General features: G+C 43.7%; 1 protein-coding gene across 1 annotated transcript; it reads left to right on the top strand.

Annotated features, from left to right (window-relative positions):
• The first annotated feature begins 1,161 nt into the window (after positions 1 to 1,161).
• Positions 1,162 to 16,895, top strand: fbxl20 (F-box and leucine-rich repeat protein 20). Its single transcript, XM_060040325.1, has 15 exons — positions 1,162 to 1,463; positions 3,497 to 3,558; positions 4,117 to 4,171; positions 5,060 to 5,134; positions 5,322 to 5,416; positions 6,090 to 6,158; positions 8,633 to 8,728; positions 9,035 to 9,161; positions 9,813 to 9,887; positions 10,656 to 10,786; positions 11,030 to 11,090; positions 11,321 to 11,365; positions 11,466 to 11,522; positions 12,580 to 12,792; positions 13,323 to 16,895. Exons 1-15 carry the CDS (start codon positions 1,422 to 1,424, stop codon positions 13,428 to 13,430), a joined length of 1,311 nt encoding a protein of 436 aa, XP_059896308.1. The 5' UTR covers positions 1,162 to 1,421; the 3' UTR covers positions 13,431 to 16,895.
• The last annotated feature ends 2,167 nt before the right edge of the window (positions 16,896 to 19,062 follow it).

Genomic DNA, 19,062 nt, shown 5'->3' with positions numbered 1-19,062 from the left:
TTCTAGCCCGATCCAGCAGTCACATAATAAATGTATTTTATTCATTGATTAATAATATGTTAAAATTATGACACTCTGTTAGGTTAACAGAGTGAAATCATTTGTACATATTATTCATCAATGAATACTGATAAAAGGAATTGTATTTTATAGACCCGTATTAGAATTTACATGGCTAACTAAACTTCAAGGGCTCAGTAAATTAGACTGTTGTGATGTTGCCAAGTTATGATATAAACTTTTAACCCATTTAACTCGAAAACAAAAAGTACCTATAAGGAATCAAGACAGTATATACATAGCACATTTAGGCCTGCTGCCTGTAAAACTAGAGCAACAAAACCAAATAACCAATTTTTTGATGCTCTATGCCACTTTTATCTCAATCATCCAGATATTTAATAAAGGTGTTATCATCAAATATAAACCTTCTGGTTTACAAGCAGTGGTTCCCGCTGTGATTACGTAACAAGACTCATTTCATTCTATTGGCTACGTATTCACGCTTAGGGCGGGGTATACTACAAACAGGAAGTGTCAGCAACAAAGTTATAGTGCAGCCAACTTTTAGGGTAAATAATGTTTAGAACATGAATGAGTCATTTCCGCGATCATTTTGTGTGTTCGGCCAATTATCAATGTGACCAATAGTCAAAACAATTGTACTCTGAGAGAACATTATAGGCCTGGTATTATGAAAATGTAATCACAAACTCGATTAGGGGTTTGGCCTTAAGATCAATGTCCTAGATATACAAATTACACGAATCCTCACAAACAACGCAAAAAGGGCTTAGTGTAGGCACTTGACGCTAACTAAATCATGCATTAGGCCTACCCGAATGGCCCATAGGCCATCTTTTAACCGTTCAAAGAATTGCATGTAAACGTAAGGTAAAAGTAAAAAGATAATAATCTTGTGTTCCACAATACAATACAATTGCACAATGTATTAAAAGTGAATCCCATTCCAAACATCACAATTATTAGAAGGAATGTAAAAGAAAGTATTTTAGATTAAAAACAGATCTGTTTGAGAATACTAACCAATAGACACTAATCGATAAATTATCATAATCTATTATTAGTTAGTTTATAATTAATGTGGATCTAACGTCTACAGTATTTGAGGTTTTTATTGGCCAATTGTGTGGACATACTTAAGGGGGGAGGTGGTGATGGTGAAAGTGAGCCGATAAGATAACTGGCTTGTTGGCTGTTGCTGTTATGTCCAAAAATGGCACTTGCATTTGTAAATCCGTACAAATAACACACAATTTTCCCTTTGCGCTACCAAGACTACGGTAGCATGATATCTTCAGAAGACAAGTCGCAAGAAAAGAGCCAATATTTGCAAACTACACCGCATATTATATCAAATTAGTTAACCCCTGATCGAGTCGGTTAACCCACCGTCCGAGATGGGGAAGGAGGCGAATGGTGTTTCACGGAGCCGGTTTGAGGTGAGTTTGATAAAAACAATAACCTGCTTGATATTAGTATTTCTGATGTGTTTGCCGAGGATGTTATTGACGTTAGATATAGGCCCGCTGGATGCCCGCCGCTGTATTTGTTGAAAACTGCGCTTATAGTGGGCTAACTGATAGAGCTTCCGCAGTCAATGTTTGGAATGAGCTAAAAATGCTGTTGTTTTGTTGATGAAATGGCAACCTCTAGCATATAGTTCAATTGAAAACACATTTTCTCTCTTTAAGACTGTCACGCCATTCCACCTTTTTATATGACACGTTTTAAAGGTCCTCCAATGTTTTCTTTGTGCAGTCAAAACAAAGACAATGAGGTTAGGGCTAGCACGCCGCTTGTAGATGTTGACATTATGCTGTTGAACATGCAATTCACTGGTTGACTTTCTGAAGAATTTGTAGCTGTTCAATAATCGAATGACTGTCTACTGGATTTGAGGCTAGCGTCTTTAAGAAGTGTGTTTGTGTCTGTGTGTGATTATCAGGCTGTTGTTGAAGCTATCGATGCGGCCGTGTGGGGGGGCCTTGACTTGTGACTGATATATGGACCCTGATCGGCCACCATAGACAGAATGGGCTATATTCAAATTAATTGTCAATCGACCGAGGGGATATGTATTCGAGACGCATTAACATACGCATTGGAATTGCACGTAGCATACAATATACCGTTGGCTCGACCACATTAGCAGCGAACTTCCACCATTTAATACACATAGGAATGCTAAACAACATAGCATTGGCCTGATACCACCATCATCACCCAGTGTTGTTGTTGTTGTTGTATTTAATCCCGTGCTAGGGTGGGATTTGTGTGGTTTTATGTATTTTTAACAGTGCAACAGCTGACTACACGGAAGGTTCAGGCCGTAGCCCACCCTCTGGTCTGACTGCTGGGGTAGAAGTGACAGTGCTAAGTCGTGTATGGGGCAATAACAATGGGTTTAACAGTATGAAAAAGTTGAGTTATGTCAAATTATTTGTCTTGGCAAAGCGTGTCGAATAACTATTTAAGGGGAGTTGTGTCCGTTATTTGATTTAATATGCATTCGATTTCAATGACCGTTTCACTATGGCCTTTCTGCGCTTCTTTTTTTTCGTTTTATGTGTTGATTTATTGTCTCCAAAACGTCGTCTGCATTGCGCTCATGTCAGGGATTACAATACCCAGTCTTTACCCGTTGGTGTAAACTCACTGCGTCGTTTTTTTTCCGGAAATGCCCCTGGATTATTTTACTGTCGGCCAATGCTTTAGTCGAGTTGTCGGAGTAAATTTCCCCTAAATATCCCATTTCTTCTACTATTTCAAAAAGTTACACGTAGCCGCTGCATGGGGTCTCATAGGTTGTGTGTATGGAAAAGAGACAGAGGCATTGACCCGGAGCTCACTGTTTTGTTTTGTTCCAGTCATTTGTTTTAACAGGTACTAAATTCGTTTGTTTGTGTGGACTGAGTGAATGCCTTGGTCAATTATTAAACATTTCCAGATGTAAATGCTATTATACATTCTATTATATGCATTTTTAACACGATCAATAGTACTCAAGGGACCTAAATGTATATATATATATTTTCTTTTATAATTGCTTTTAAGCCTTTGCTTGTAAACCCAGTGTATTTGCTCAAACTATTGTAGTGTTGACCTTTGTGTGTGTATGTCATCTAATCAAAAAAGATGTATTTTGGGGGCAAGTAATAGTTTAAATACGTCCACAGCAACATAGATAAGATAAATTTAGACACCATCAAAGTCTTGTTGTGACAAACAGATAATCCCATCAGGACTTTGCCTGGCCCCTCTCTCCCCTGTCTGTTTTTTATCCTTGACATTGAACCTATGTCAGCTGATACAATTGCAGTTGTTTATGCCTGTATACTGGTACTGCCCCTGGGCTTGGGAATCACAGTGGACATATTCAATCCCATCTGATCGAGGGGGAATGGGGTGTCGTGTGTTGAGACTCTTAGAACCCAGCCCACGACTAACAGTGCTCTTCCTGTGCTCTCTCCAGATGTTCTCAAACAGCGACGAAGCGGTCATCAATAAGAAGTTGCCCAAGGAACTGTTGCTACGGTGAACACTCACTCTCACACACTGCCACACAGAGCTATATCTGTGATTAAAAACAGCTGCTTGGAGCTGTAAAACATTCAGATCGATTCAAGTGGAAGAGGCAGGAGTCTCTGACCACACTCAAAATGGAGGCCATAGCTCGAGACTGATCTCCTTGCCAACAGAGTGGCCTTAGCCTTGTCTGCTGACTCTGCAGAATGCTTGGGCCCGGTTTACAACAACCTGTTGAGCAGACCAGCACACAGGACTCGTTCCACCCTTAATTTAGCCTTGAATCTACGCAGAAATGTGTTGTGATTGGTTGGTCTGTTTTATAAACGGATGCGGTACACCTCACCTTAAGATTCACAAAACCGGCTGGCTGAGAAAGGTAAACATTGCACCTCCGCAAATGGGTCAACAACAGCAGTGTTGCTATGTTTGCTCTCACCACGGTGTATGTGTACAGAAGCTGTGTTCAGCACCAATAGTGGTGGTGGTTGAAGGGAGAGCCCTGGTGCAAAGTAGGATTTCTGGCAGTGCAGTACAGGATTCTGACCCCCCACCTCTGTCTTCCAGAATCTTCTCCTTTCTCGATGTGGTGACACTCTGTCGCTGTGCCCAGGTCTCAAGGGTGAGTCTGTGTTCATTAGATTTGTATGAAAACTATTAGGGGTGCAACGGATCACAATACTCACGGTTCGGATCGTGTCGCGGTTTTTGAGTCACGGGTCGGATCATTTTCGGATCATCAACAACAATAAAGATAACGAGACAAATGTGACTTTAAATAAAATCTTCAAATGTGTAAAAACAAAATAAAGTGAAAAATTTGGTAATAATCCTGCTTCCTTTAAGCATAGTCAATATTTAAAAAAAATTGCAATCTGAGTCATTAGTCCTTCTTCTTTTTAACATGGATGGTAAATATTCCCTAACCCTGGATTCACAATTCAGGTTGTCTGCATTGCCTGAGGAGAGTTTAGAGTCTACACTCTCCCAAGGCAATGCAGACATCCTCATCTTTTTTTGTTTCATCAAGTATGGTATAGCGAAATACAGTTTCTGTCGTGTTTTATTTGGCATTTTGTAAATCCATTGATTTCGGTTGGAAGACTCATTGCTCATTGCAAGGGGGGTTGGTTGTAGTCTTTTCGCTCGGTTCTAGCCCTACTGTTGATACTGAGAACCGAGCGAAAAGACTACAACCAAACATAAACATGGCCGGTTCCGGTTTCCGTTACAATGGGATTTACAGAACGCCAAATAAAACACAACAGAAACTGTATTTACTACTTGATGATGTTGTTAATACCGGAATTGTCCTCTAAACATGCGCTGATCATGTGAACGCAGAACTTTTTTTTTATCAGCCGATCCGCGGATCACTTGCGTCCCGAACCGTGAGGGTTGATCCGTACGGATCATGGGTAACCCGTGAACTGTTGCACCACTAAAAACTATGATAAATTATTCACCCCGATACCCTGCCATCACCCCCTCAATTTCTCCCTTCCCTCAGTCCTGGAACGTTCTTGCCTTGGATGGCAGCAATTGGCAAAGGATTGACCTCTTTGACTTCCAGAGGGACATTGAGGTGAGTACCTAAACCGTGATCACATTTGAATCTTAACCTGGTGGCTTTCTTCTGGCTCGTGTACCACTCCTCTTGTCAACATATTTTACATTAATACTTTACATTCAATCAGTCGCTAGTGTTCACTGGGTGACCTCAGTAGAAGTGCAGCACTAGAATTGCAGAGTTTGGTGTTTTTTTAACACAGGGCCGGGTGGTGGAGAACATCTCGAAGCGATGTGGAGGTTTCCTGCGGAAGCTGAGCCTGCGAGGGTGCCTGGGTGTGGGAGACAGCGCTTTAAGGTGAGCTGTAGGAGGCACCGGGAAGTAATCCTTGAGGCAACTAGCTCCACCGGGACCTGTCAAAATAAATGATGCATACAATGGAGATTAACTAACCATGCAGATCCTAACGGAAAAAAGAAAACGGGTATTTTCTTTGGATTAAGAGAAGGATATCAAAATGTTTCGCGTTGACATAGAATGCTGGTGGATCTTTTTGCATCCAACCACCGCGAACCACTTATAGGCCATTAGGGGATTCATGGCTGACACTTTGGTATCACAAACCAATAAGAGTCCTAAGGCCTAAAGTGGAGTTGAGGTAACGTTAACTTGTTGCAAAATCAGAGCAGCAGCCTGCATTTAAATCTGTAGCTGTAGAGGTTTTGCATTCTGGATGTTTTGTAATAGTTGTCACTTTAAGCTAACGGTTTATTGAGGCGCTACGCCAGGTGGAGGGGCTTGGGTTTCTGACTAAAATGGCATCGTCACTGAACTAGGAAGAGTAGCAGAGCTTTTTGTGGAAATATGAAAAATATGTTGCCCTTTTTGTGGCATCGATTTGGCATTGGCAGGGACCTCAGGTGGGCAAAGTTCCCACTTTGTTGCCACACGGTTGATATGTGTACGAGTTTGAGGTCTGATTTGTAAAATTGCGTGTTTGTTTGCATGAATGTTTTATCTTGGTTTATAGGACTTTCTCCCAGAACTGCAGAAACATTGAGCTCCTGAGTCTGAATGGATGCACTAAGATCACAGACAGGTATGTTCCTCCATGGGTTGATATGACAGAAGCGTGTGCGCGTGTGCGTGTGTGTGTGTGTGTGTGTGTGTGTGTGTGTGTGTGTGTGTGTGTGTGTGTGTGTGTGTGTGTGTGTGTGTGTGTGTGTGTGTGTGTTGTGGAGTGCACGCACGCCGTTCTGACCTCCCAACGCCAAACTAAACCAAACATCACTCGTCGTAACTTCGTCGCACTACTTGTTATGTGTTTGATAACATCCATCAAAGTTGCCTTTTAAGCAGGCAATTCAAAGCAGTAACATTTACAAACACCACACGCAAATCCTGAAATCCTAAACTGCTGGCAGAAAATTAATGGACAAACTTCCAGGATCGCAAAATACAATTTAGGAAAGGCCTGATTAATAAATGATTACAAGAAAGACAGAAGTTTTTTCTCACCGAAGATTTCAGGAAGTGGTCAAAGTTGTTTATAGCTCTCAACTGAGCTTTCTTCAAAAACCTCGACAAAACGTGCCGATGGAAGACCATTTGGACTACCGTTACTCAAGTATGCAGTTCTATCATCCAGTTACTCACTAGATGAAGACGTGCAATCTAAATCAAACCCTATTGTGAATCCGGATGAATGGATCGAAAAACAACTGCGGCACCTGCGGGAGGTGATCCAGCAAGTGAGTGCTGCGGCAACGAGAGAACATCACAGCCGACCCCAAAGGGTAGGCCAAAACAAACTAACCTACCTATGGCAGCACCGCAGAGCAAAGGCGATTGACGTTATCCCAAATGACTGCATGTTTCCCACGCCACTGCTGCTGCTAAGCTATACCAAAAGCTGTCCAGCCCCCCTCTTTTCACGTCTTAGACCAGCCGGTCGGAGTGTGCACCCGACATGACACCTATAACTACCTGGGCCACGAGAATGGAATGGAATCAGCAAGTTAATGTCATGGCACATCAGTTTATCGACAGACTGGACCTCATCGACGAAGCACCTCTTCCTGTAACTTTGAAACTGCAAGCAATACGAGACATGGCTTTTTCTAAAATTCAACATATTTTTGCAAATGTCCATATTCCACAAAAAGTATTGCGTGAATTGGACAACAAAACAGATAACATGGTTAGAAAATGGTTATGTCGTAATACACATTCCACAAAATGCTATATTTTCCAGAACAGACAGGATGGGGGGCTTGGAATTCCAAAATGCATGTGGGAGTACACCGCCACAAGACAGTCTCACCTCACCAACATGCTGAATTGTGGTGACCCCAGCGTGAGGCAAATGGCCAGAGCATCCTTAATGCTGGATTTTAAGTAAAGAAAAGTGCTATGTGACGGCAGTGGGGAAGACGACTTCCTGGGTATTAAAAGAAAGCCCAATGGATATCTGGATGGATGAGCACAGGGTTTTTGGTGTGTTATCAGACTAGCCAGACTTAAACAATCTATGCCAGAGGACAGGCACTGCACTGAGGTGGACTTCCCATCTCCAACCTTTAGAGGTCTCTGATACAGTCGTAGAGGATCCATCCGTCGTTGTGGAGACCAGGCTGCATCATAACAGCATTGTTCACCTGGTCCAGCCTAGAACATCAAGGCGGACTCTTCTGTCTATTCAGGGAGCCCAAAATATGGAGTATTGGTCCAGTCTAAAACTCCAGGGAAAGTTGGGAAAACTGCCCTCCACGGACCACTCTGGGTCACACACAATCTATAGCAATGCCACCATCAGTTAGGAGATCCTTTTCTTTTAGTGTATAAAAGCATGTCTGCAGGTTCTTCCTACAAAATACAACCTTTCACTATGGTTTCCCTCCATCCTTTCACACTTCTGTATGCTGTATGACCCCCCCTCAACATCTGGAGTCAGTAGCCCACCTCATGAACCGTTGCCACTAACCCATCACTTAAAGGACTCTATATTGCCAGACACGACAAACTTGTGGACCTCATTTCTGCTCAGATTCCCTGTCTGGCAGACGAAAAGATCTTCAAACACACTACTGCACAGTACAAATGGTTAATTTCAAACACACCAGATGTTGTCATCATATATCAGAATTCCAAAAGAGTTAGGCTTTTGAGGTGTCATGCCCATTTGACCTGTTTATGGAGGAATTCTACAGCTCTAAAATATCAAACATTAATATCAACCATTGAAAATCTTGGTTAATAATGCCAAATTATTGTGCTGGTGTTAGGTGGTCTAGGGGCATGTACATAGGCTGGTGACCCGTGGACTTTGCATTGGGGGGCTTTGAAGAACACGAGCCAAACAGCTTCTAAAGTACTGCTCCATTTCTGCAGTTATAGGAAGCATGTTTACCTGGAAAAGGAGACGTTTCTTGCATCCCTGAAATTGCCAATTACATAACAATGTGCTGACCTGTATTAATGTGTTGGATCTCTCAAAAAATGTGATTCCTAATGAATATTTTACTTGTAATGTGGAATAAAATTGTGCGTGTGTGTGTGTTCCTTCTCGTGCAGCACGTGTAACAGCCTCAGTAAGTTCTGCCCAAAGCTGAAGCACCTGGACCTCGCTTCCTGCACCTCGATCACCAACCTGTCCCTCAAGGCCCTCAGGTGGGCCTGATTGACTCACAATTGTGCATTCAGTTCCCCCCCCCCCAAGGTCGCTAGCATTTAAAACCAAGATGGAAATGTATGCCCTTCCATTCTTCTTCTACCTGTAGGCATAAAAAGCGTTACCTTAAGTCGCATTGACTCTCAGCAATTCCTCCTTGATAAGTGTCTGCTCGTGACCGGTGGAATGAGTATGTTGTCAAGTAAAGTGTAAACAGATGGATCACCTAGGGGTTAAGATGAGTGGTGAGAAGAACTCTGCGTCTCTCTGTACTGACCGTCTGGACGTGGTGTCTTTTCCCCTAGTGAGGGATGTCCTCTGCTGGAGCAGCTCAACATCTCCTGGTGTGACCAGGTGACCAAGGATGGTGTCCAGGCCCTGGTTCGATGCTGCCCAGGGCTCAAAGGCCTTTTCCTTAAAGGATGTATACAGGTACACACACGTGCATGTACGCGCACGCACAAACAGGTGGGAAATGTTTAGAGTGGACATTTATATAGTGTCTTGTTTGGCCCATCCAAAGAGACGTTGCACATGACGGTTGGCACCATACATCCATTGTGTAACCAGATATATTGTGGGCATACTGCATACACACGCACTGAATGGTTGTGTTTAATGAAAATGTGTTGCAAATAGTCAATGTGCCAGATCGTTTCTTTGAATGATGACTACATTGTGTGAGTCCATGAATGACCAACTGTGCTTCAATCATGAAATTCCACCATCTCCCTTGGATCCTAATTTCTCACACAGGTGGTGTGATAAATGAATAGACCAGCGAGTGTCTTCTGGCTCCTCATAACAACATGTGCCTACAGGAGTATCTCAGGGACTACGGGTTGGGCAGCAAATATCTGGTTTATTTCGACTGTGGATCTATTCATTTCTTCCATCCTTACTTTCTCTGCCGATCAGGGCAAGCTATTTTCACCCATCAATCAGGGAAGAGATGCCCTGATTGGTTAGATATGAGCAAGGTGTAAATCTAAATTGTCTTATACAGAGGCAGGCTAGTCAACTATGGCTCTTAAATCTCATAAACGGCACCATTTCTTAATCCCCCCCCCCCCCCCCCTGCAGTTAGAAGATGAGGCTCTGAAGCACATTGGGGGCCACTGTCCAGAACTGGTCACTCTCAACCTGCAGACCTGCTCGGTGAGTAGTACCTCCAACAACCTCTGGGAGACCCATTTTTATCTGCTATTTTGTAGGACTTTGAAGAGGATGAATCTTCAAGCGGTGTTGTTTATTTGAACTGACTTCTAGTGGGGGTCGGGTGAGGAGGACGGGGGTGGTAAAGTGTTGCATTGGGATTGTGTAGATTGGTAGCCCACATACTGTGTGCCACCTTGCTCGTCAACACATTTAATTGTGGTGGAGGATGTAGCAGTTGTAACTTCATTGTGTGAAATCCAATAAACACATTTTTTTCTTTGTTTTCCTGAAATTGTCACTGGCTGTGTATCTTCACTCTTTGAGCCCCTTATATCGAGAGATGAACATTGTTTTGTTTACATATAAATGGATTTATTATTATTTTTGGATGGTGTGTTATAGCCGCAATATATATATGTACGGTATATAATGTCATATAAAGTGACATTAAAGGGGCCCTCTACAGATTTAACCCATTGAGGCACCCGTTTTGGTGGTGGAACAGAGATCCGTTTAGCTCATCCATTCAGTTCACCTCAACGGACCACGTCGTATTCGTATCCGTTTTGTTTTCATCGTTTTCACCAGCGTCTGACAATAAATTGTTAGGTCCATTCGTCCCTCTAAAGAAACAAATTGTATGAAGATTTGCCATACAAGCTGTGATTCGCTTAAGTCAAGTTAGAAGGCGGGATGTTACGGTTCTCATATCCACTGCGCTAACGTGACTGATCTCTGGAACACACCGCCGCCCCCTCCGCCGAGCAGCAGATCACAGACGAGGGCCTCATCACAATCTGCCGTGGCTGCCACCGCCTCCAGTCCCTGTGTGTGTCCGGCTGCGCCAACATCACCGACGCCATCCTCCATGCGCTGGGTCAGAACTGCCCGCGGCTCAGGTGAGCCCACTCTCCGCTCCCCGCTCTGGTTCCCACGCTCCTGCTGCTCAGGGAGCCTCTCAGGGTTACGCTGAGAGGGTAGACGGACAATTTGCCAAGTCTTCCCACTTTTCAAATGGGAAGACTTGGCTAAAACATCTAAGAACGTCGGACGCTAGGAAGTTCTGCGACAGCATAGTAGGACCACATGAGCTCAGACTAAATGGAATGGAAACCTTTAACTCTTTTCCTTTGTCCTGGTAGAATATTGGAGGTGGCCCGCTGCTCTCAGCTCACTGATGTGGGCTTCACTACTTTAGCAAGGGTGAGTATGGAGCCTGATGATCTCCTTAGTATAGCCCAGGATCCCTTTGTGCACAAACAAAAAAGTTTGGAATAATGTGGAATAATATTCTGAATGTAGGGTTCCATTTTTGTACATGTTGTCAAATGTTTCTGCCTTTGGGCGACGGGTGTGTTTCAGCCTGGTTTCGATGTTCAACAAATGAACGTTTTGATAATGGATAACTCAAACTGTCTTCCCTTCCCTTTCAGAATTGTCATGAACTTGAAAAGATGGATTTGGAAGAATGCGTACAGGTTTGTTAAGCATAATAATTATGCACCGCAGTCAGTTGTTCTATTGCCTGCGTTGAAGAGGAAGTGTATTTGGTGACATTTTCTCTCACCTCTCCATCAGATTACAGATGGAACGCTGATCCAGTTATCCATCCACTGCCCTCGTTTGCAAGTCCTGGTGAGTGACAAGTTCATATGTTTCTTTGGTGTTGGCTATTTCTACCACAGTATCCCCTCCATGCTATTTATTTCATGGTGTACCCCTTTCATCAGCGCAGTCCAGGCTGAAAAAGATGCATCTGATTTTAGAGATTAATAAAATGAATTTTTTTTGAGTCCAGGTCTATCTGGTCAGGAGAAATAATAAGGCTAGTTCCTAATCTTTTTTAAATAGAGCCACCTTTGGATGCAGTACCGTAATTTGGGTTTATGGGTAGTGAGGGGTATGGTTATCCACCTAATGATAGTCGTATGAGGACAATGGGCTGACTGCTCCAACTTTATTGGTCAATGTTTGTCAAATGGAACTAAATAAAATACATTCTGTTTGATAACTTTTGTGAGGCTTGGTCTAAAGATTTTATGTGGCGATTTTGGTGAAGTTTTGATTATTTTTGTAGCCTATGAATCTCTTGATCATGTTTAAACATTTTAGGGCATAATAAGACATTTAATGATGAATCTGATTCTAGAGATTAATATGATGAAAGAATTTTGAGACCAGGTCAATCTGGTGAGGAGAAATAAGCCTAATCATTTTTACTATGGCGCTTTGGGTGCAGTATCACAAATTTGGTTTTATAGTAGTGGAGGTTATTGGCAGCCATACCTGAACATTTCAAGAGTTTTCGACTTAACGGTATAGGCTGCAGTGTGTCTTTTACAGAATTTGGGGGGGGAAATGAACGGTACAGAAACAATGGGGGACCAAGCAGCTTCGCTGCTTGGGCCCCTAATGAATGTATGTGCATGTTATTTGGAGTGCACATTAAATTTGGGGTTGCAAATCCTTGTTTAATGGGGAACATAGTCTTGGGCTTCACTTATTATGTTTTTGTCAATCATTAGAAAATGTTGTAGAACTTGTGTGTTACCAGACTAAACCTACCTCAGCCTACCCCCTAAGGTAGCCTTAGGGTTACGCTTTTCATGTTTGAGGAACACTGAAAGGACTGAATAGTGATAATCTCACCCCATATCAGCCTCGGACACTAACCCTCACCTGACCCTTCCAGAGTCTTTCTCACTGTGAGCTGATCACTGACGACGGCATCCGACACCTGGGTAGCGGCCCCTGTGCCCACGACCGGCTGGAGGTGATCGAGTTGGACAACTGCCCCCTGATCACGGACGCCTCACTGGAGCACCTGAAGAGCTGCCACAGCCTGGACCGCATCGAGCTTTACGACTGCCAGCAGATCACCAGGGCCGGCATCAAGAGGCTGCGGGTGAGTTGTGGGGGGAGGTGGGGGGGTTTGAAGGGAGAGAGACTGCGGCGAAGGGGGAAGGTGTTTTTATCTGTCTATCCCGTGGTCCATTCTTTACATTGAAATTATTAACAGAAGGAAAAGCTAATCTACGTACAGTACTACACAAATATGCAGCTATATAATATAATTGATATGAAAATGGCTAGAATAGAAAAGATAAGTCTAGGTATAAAATATGAGGTATAGCATCTTAATCTTCGGTTGCCAGCCACATTCATACATTGGTATGCATTTCTGAGGAAATCTTTTGTATTCTTGGCCCACAGCATTCCACAATCATTTAAGCCTTGTTTTGGTACTCTAGCCAGACAGACCTGGAATAATCAGGACTAGTATACTATACTGGCACGAGCTGACAAGCTTTTGCTAACATGAAGGATCACCGCTTGCATGCACAACGACAAATGATATTGTGACTTGCACAGGGAATTATTCTGATAAATCTTTTGATCTATTAACTTGTGAACTTTTTATCTCTCTTCTGAAAGACCCATTTGCCTAACATCAAAGTGCACGCATATTTCGCCCCCGTGACTCCGCCCCCTTCCGTCGGAGGCAGTCGCCAGAGGTTCTGCCGCTGCTGCATTCTCCTATGATTTTCAAAGATGGCGTCTCCCGCACCGCAGTCATCGTAGGATCTGACGACATGCTGAGGCCCGAACAGTTCAACGTCCCTTCATAATAGTGCAAGCTGGTTTCTCCCACCAAACCACCCCCCAAATCAACCCTGCATTAGAGCAAGAGCGGAAGAACCCCAAAACACAAAGCACCCGAAAGGTCTGAGATCTTCTTCCCGACAACATTCCTATATTACCTTCTTTCTCTCCCTTCCACCATCGCTTCCTTTACAATTTGACACGCCGACACAATTCATGTACCAGTGACAAACACAGGCTAGCACCAAAACACACACACACTTGACTTGAGAGGGCTGTCCTGGTTAATTTTCTTTCTTTCTTGAGCACTTTGGTCAACATATACACGCAGACTAGTATTTATCTGAGTTGTTTTGCACCCGATTTGAGATCATTATCGTCAGGCATTAGACGCTCTGATCCGTGATTGGCTCATGCGAAGCTCTGAAAGCCATTTCATTAGCACATTATAGAATGTGGGGGGGAACGACTGTTACAGCAGTGGCCACAGGGGTGCAAAGAAAATTGACTTAATATTACGTGGAAAATGAGTGGCAGGCGTTAATATAAAGTCACCATATACATTAAGACCCCCTAGTCCTCCAGAAAAAAACAACCTACTCCCCATTTCTAGTTGCCCATAGTTGCCTTTGTTTATCCAGACTGTGTACAATTAGCTGTCAGTACTTCACTACAAGTACTAGAGTCTTGGTTGTTCAGAATGGTCCTGCTGTTGTCCCTACCAGGTCCCACTTAAAAGCACACGCACGTGCACACACTATACACCCCTTTTGTTATGTTTCATCCCGTTATAATTTTAAAGATTGTTTTAGCATTTAAGTTATTTTGTAAGCATATACATCATCCATGAAAACACCCACCTACTACTTTACTTTCAGTCCTCTCCGTCTCCTGCTCTTTACATGTTACAATCAAAAACCTAAAAACTGTATTTTCATAAAATGTGACACCATTGAAGACTAAATGTGGGGACTGAAGAAGATGGCAGATGTTGCATGTAGTGAATCAAGTAAAAAAAATCATCATAACAAATCTCTGTACATATAAGGACCGTGACTTCCGAGAGCGAGAGCCAGGTAACCCACACCAAGAATAAGATGAAGAAAACAACATACTCACAAAGGCTAATTCTGGTGCATCTCTGACAGAAGTTCTTCTGGAGGTTCATTTTTAAACATTTAACCGAGTACCGCAACTGGAGCTGAAAGTCTTGCAGCGAAACCTGTGCATCACAAACAATGGCCGCAACGTAAAAAAAACATGGACGTATTATGATGCAAATACATCAAGAAAATGTAATGGACCGGTCTTTCAGTCAGGAAAAATGTAAAGAAAAATCTAAAAGTATTTATATTTTCAGTTAGTTTTATTCCGTTTTAATTTAGTTGCATCTATAAAAAAAATAAACGACTGATTACGAAGAAACACAAACACACACACACTCACACACACACACACACACACACACACACACACACACACACACACATACACACACACAGTGTCTGCCCCCGACAAGGACTCCAGTTGACCTTGACAAACCCTAGGTCAGCTCCCATGAGGCCTTGCAGCATACTGAGTGGTCTGGCGGTCTGTGACCCCATCTCCCCCCCACTGCCAACTCTCGGTCTGGCTGTCTGAGACCAGAGACATGGGGGGGAGGCTGACTGGGGAGGGGTGGTCAGCTGGATCAGACAGGAGGAGGAAGAACAGACCTCTGGCCTAAAGCTAGTGCACAATTCTGGTCGGGTGAAGGTGGAGGATAATGAACTTAATGCGGCATTTGCTTTTTTCTGTTATGAAGTATTAACCCCCCCCCCATGGACAGCATTGACGCACTTGCACATGCTTCACTCTATGATGCTCTAGCTCTTTCGTACGATTCGCCTACGTTGTCTTTATGACTTATTTTAAAGTTTTCAAAATGTGTGTGTGTGTGTGTGTGTGTGTGTGTGTGTGTGTGTGTGTGTGTGTGTGTGTGTGTGTGTGTGTGTGTGTGTGTGTGTGTGTGTGTGTGTGTGTGTGTGTGTGTGTGTGTGTGTGTGTGTGTGTGTGTGTGTGTGTGTGGGCCCAGTTTTGTATTTGAAGTCATGAATATATTGTCTCCCACCCACCCCCCTGTTGAGTTTTTCCGCCCTTGTGTTCCATGATTTTTTGTCTCACACGTGTTAATGTTTGTGTGTACAGAGCGTGTCCAGAGTTTGTTTTATATTATGCCCATAGAGCAGCCTTTGAGCCTGTGCATAATGGTGAATGGGAACTCCAGGATTTGAGGTTGTGGTTTTGGAGGAGGGTTTGTTTGTATAATGTCCGCTGTACCCCTTTTTGTCTCCCCCTCTTCTACTTCCCTATTGTGTGCGTTTCGATCGACCCTTTTATTTCAATTTTTTTCCCGATGTATTTCATTTATGAATATTTCTTAAAAGATAAGTGTGACCTCACCGTATGGAATGTCGATTACCCCACTAGCATCCTTATTACTCTCCCTCCCTCTTCCCAACACCCTTCACTTGGATGCAAGTCACTAGCCAGCAAGCAAAAAACATTTGAAATATTATTCAATCATGTTTTGTGATTTGACCTTTTTGGGCATGGTGGATAAAGCCGTACAGGGATATGAATTGGGTGTATTCTAACCAGCTGTGTTTTGTTTTAGGAAGAATTCATGCAGGGGTTAGAGGCGGCCACTCAAAGCCCATACAGCATGTAAGATGTGTAAACATACTCAACCTTGGGTTAAAGGACTTTGAGCCTTGATGTAATCACCTGCTGCCCCTCTACAAGAACTAATGTGGCACACTCCAAGCCACCAGTCAGAATATACAAACAAGTTATTATTATCAAACCTAACCCACTCAAACACTGGCTGAGTTGAGGGCAAGTCAAACTAAAGAAGAGGGGTGAGGAGGAGATGCCCAACAGCGGAGTCAAACGAGACACTAAAGATACTTTATTCTAAAAGAATGTATATGGTTCGCAAAAAGTGAGAATAATAATCATTATTATTCCATGGCATTAAATGCACTAATGAGCAGGACTACAGCACTTTGTGTCTGTGAAGGCATATCATCTAAAATAAACGCTTTGGCCTGGCTCCCTTTTCAGTTGATTTATCAGCTAGACTATAACATGCTATTTGCTCTGGGTTAGCTTCTTTTTTAATGCACATCTTCCCAGCACTGGGGTGGAGCTAAGGAATAGGCAATATAGAAGGGCAAGAGGTGGCTCCACAGCGTGTTCTTGGTAGATGGGACACTTGAGCAATTACAAATTCGATTTTGACAATGACTGTAGTTCAATATGATTACTGTAAATTATCTTTTTTTTTTCTTTTATCTTTTTTTTTTATAATTAACTGTTATAAATGAATATGTATGTATGAATAAATATATGCCTATATTATTATCACGAGTTTGGGTTTTGGTCTGGATGGGATTCATCCTTCAATTTATTGAAATGTTTTACCTCATGAAGGCACTAGCGGGCAGCAACAGGCCATTTTAATCGGTCTCTCTTTGGTCAAACGCTTCTTTTGAGACGATTAGGTAGCTATTTGGCCCCAATTCACATTTTGAGGTGTACAATTATAACTTAACAAAGAAGAATTAAATATTCTTTTAAAATCGAATCGGCTATGTAGAACTACTAGCCAGCTTGTCCTATAAACCATCTTAATTTCAAATGTGCGATTTATAATGGAAGAGCACACACAGATGAGGCCATGGTATCTTTTTTTTATCGGGATGGAAAGAACATCACAGCTTCCTGTCCTCTGACTGTCGGCACCATGACGACAAGCGCTTCTCGGGGATCTGATCAGCCTGTCTGCTGATCAGCCTGTCTGACCACTATGGGATTCATCGTCTCGTCATCCCCTGCTGCTCAAAGGATTGTTTTGCCCATGCAGTTGTTGTTGAAGTCCCCTCAGGTCACCCGTGGAGGTATCGTCTGATTCTGGAGAGTAGGACATCAAGTTGGTTCTGTTCAGCACAGGCTTATAGGGCGACAGCCGCGACAGCTACGTATACATCGTGACCTCATAGCAGCCCCACACAGTGCAACCTGCTAATAATCCAAGGAAAAAGAACGCGCACAATGAACAAAGAACAACAATGTAGGACTTCCAAGAAGGACGGCAAACTTTTGCGCGACATTTTCTTCAATACATTTTCTTCAATAAGCTTTCGCCCTTGTGCAGAAATACCTCGCGGGAAATGTGTTTGTTTGTTAATATCCCCCTACCGCACGGAAGGGCGAATATGTCGACCAATCAATGGAAACGCGACCCGTGCCGCACCTTTGCAGACTGAACCGACCCGCACCCTCCGGTGGAAATGCGCCATAATGGTGCATTTCCACCGGAGGGCACGGGTGGAGCTTCCACCGCCAAAAGTGGGCGTGAGCCGTATTCAGCCGTCCTCGTCTCGCAGTACTCCTCACTACCTCAGTTGTGGTACTCATGGCGCATTTCCACCGGAGGGTGCGGGTCGGTTCGGTGCGACTTGGTGGAGTATCGAAGCTCAGTTCGGCACAGCTCAGTTAAGGCTGCGTTTCCATCGCTGACAGTAGCCTACCCTAATTGTGTGGGGGGCTACAACAAGTAACCTTACATTTTTGTTTTGAGTTTTTGTCCTTGACTAGCTAGGCTACATAAATCCAAGGAAAAAGAAGAATGCGCGACATTTTCTTCAAACGAAGCTGTCCAGAAATACCTCGCGGATATTGTGTTTGTTTGTTATTATCCTCCTGTCGCACGAAAGTGTGATTCTGTCGACCAATCAATTGGCGGCTAGTGTTGCTCGATCTTTTCGGCACCCTTTCAGGCGTCTCAGTAGTAGGCTACCCCAACGAGGAGTAGGCCTACTGGAGACGAGTGCGAGACGAGTGCGAAACGAGTACGGCTCAGTTCGGGTCACGGACACTTTTGGCGGTGGAAACGTGAACCGTGCCGCACCTTTGCGAACCAAACCGCACCCTCCGGTGGAATGCGCCATAAGGGTTACTGTCAGCGTTGGAAACGCGTGCCGTAACTGAGCGGGGCTATACCGCACCCTCACTAATGGCGCATTTCCACCGGAGGTTTCGGTTCGCAAAGGTGCGGCACGGTTCGTGTTTCCACCGGCAAAATTGGGCGTGAGCCGTAGGCCTTCTCGTTTCGCACTCGTATCCAGACGGCCTACTACTCTTCCGTTAGGGTACGAGACGCCTGAAAGGCTGCCGGCAAGTTCGAGCTACACGCACCCTCCGTTGATTGGTCGACAGAATCGTCACTTCCGGGCGACATGGGGATAAAAACAAACAATTTTTTTTTTTTTTTTTTTTTTTTATTATTATTGTGTCATGCATGCCCAGCCAACAAGGGCTTACAAGACACCAATATAAAACAAAATACACAGACCAAAAACGACACGCGAACGACATCCGGCCTACCATAAGGGTACTGTTGGCGGTGGAAACGCGACCTCGGAACTGAGCTGGGCTTCACCGCCCCTTCCCTAACAGACTGTGGCGAACCGAACCGAACCGCACCGCACCCTCCGGTGGAACTGCGCCATTATGGGCTGAAGCGTGC

Source organism: Gadus macrocephalus, chromosome 2 (assembly GCF_031168955.1).
Source record: "Gadus macrocephalus chromosome 2, ASM3116895v1".
NCBI classification, from domain to species: domain Eukaryota; kingdom Metazoa; phylum Chordata; class Actinopteri; order Gadiformes; family Gadidae; genus Gadus; species Gadus macrocephalus.
The sequence above is the reverse complement of the archived record's forward strand: the minus strand, read 5'-3'. Positions and strand labels throughout refer to the sequence as shown.

What these genes read in the sequence shown, in the direction of transcription:
- fbxl20 (XM_060040325.1), top strand. Translation starts at nt 1,422, where the DNA reads ATGGGGAAGGAGGCGAATGGTGTTTCACGGAGCCGGTTTGAG. An exon ending in TCCTTAAAGGATGTATACAG is followed by an intron (nt 9,162 to 9,812) that starts GTACACACACGT and finishes CCCCCCCTGCAG; the next exon opens with TTAGAAGATGAGGCTCTGAA. An exon ending in GCCCTCGTTTGCAAGTCCTG is followed by an intron (nt 11,523 to 12,579) that starts GTGAGTGACAAG and finishes TGACCCTTCCAG; the next exon opens with AGTCTTTCTCACTGTGAGCT.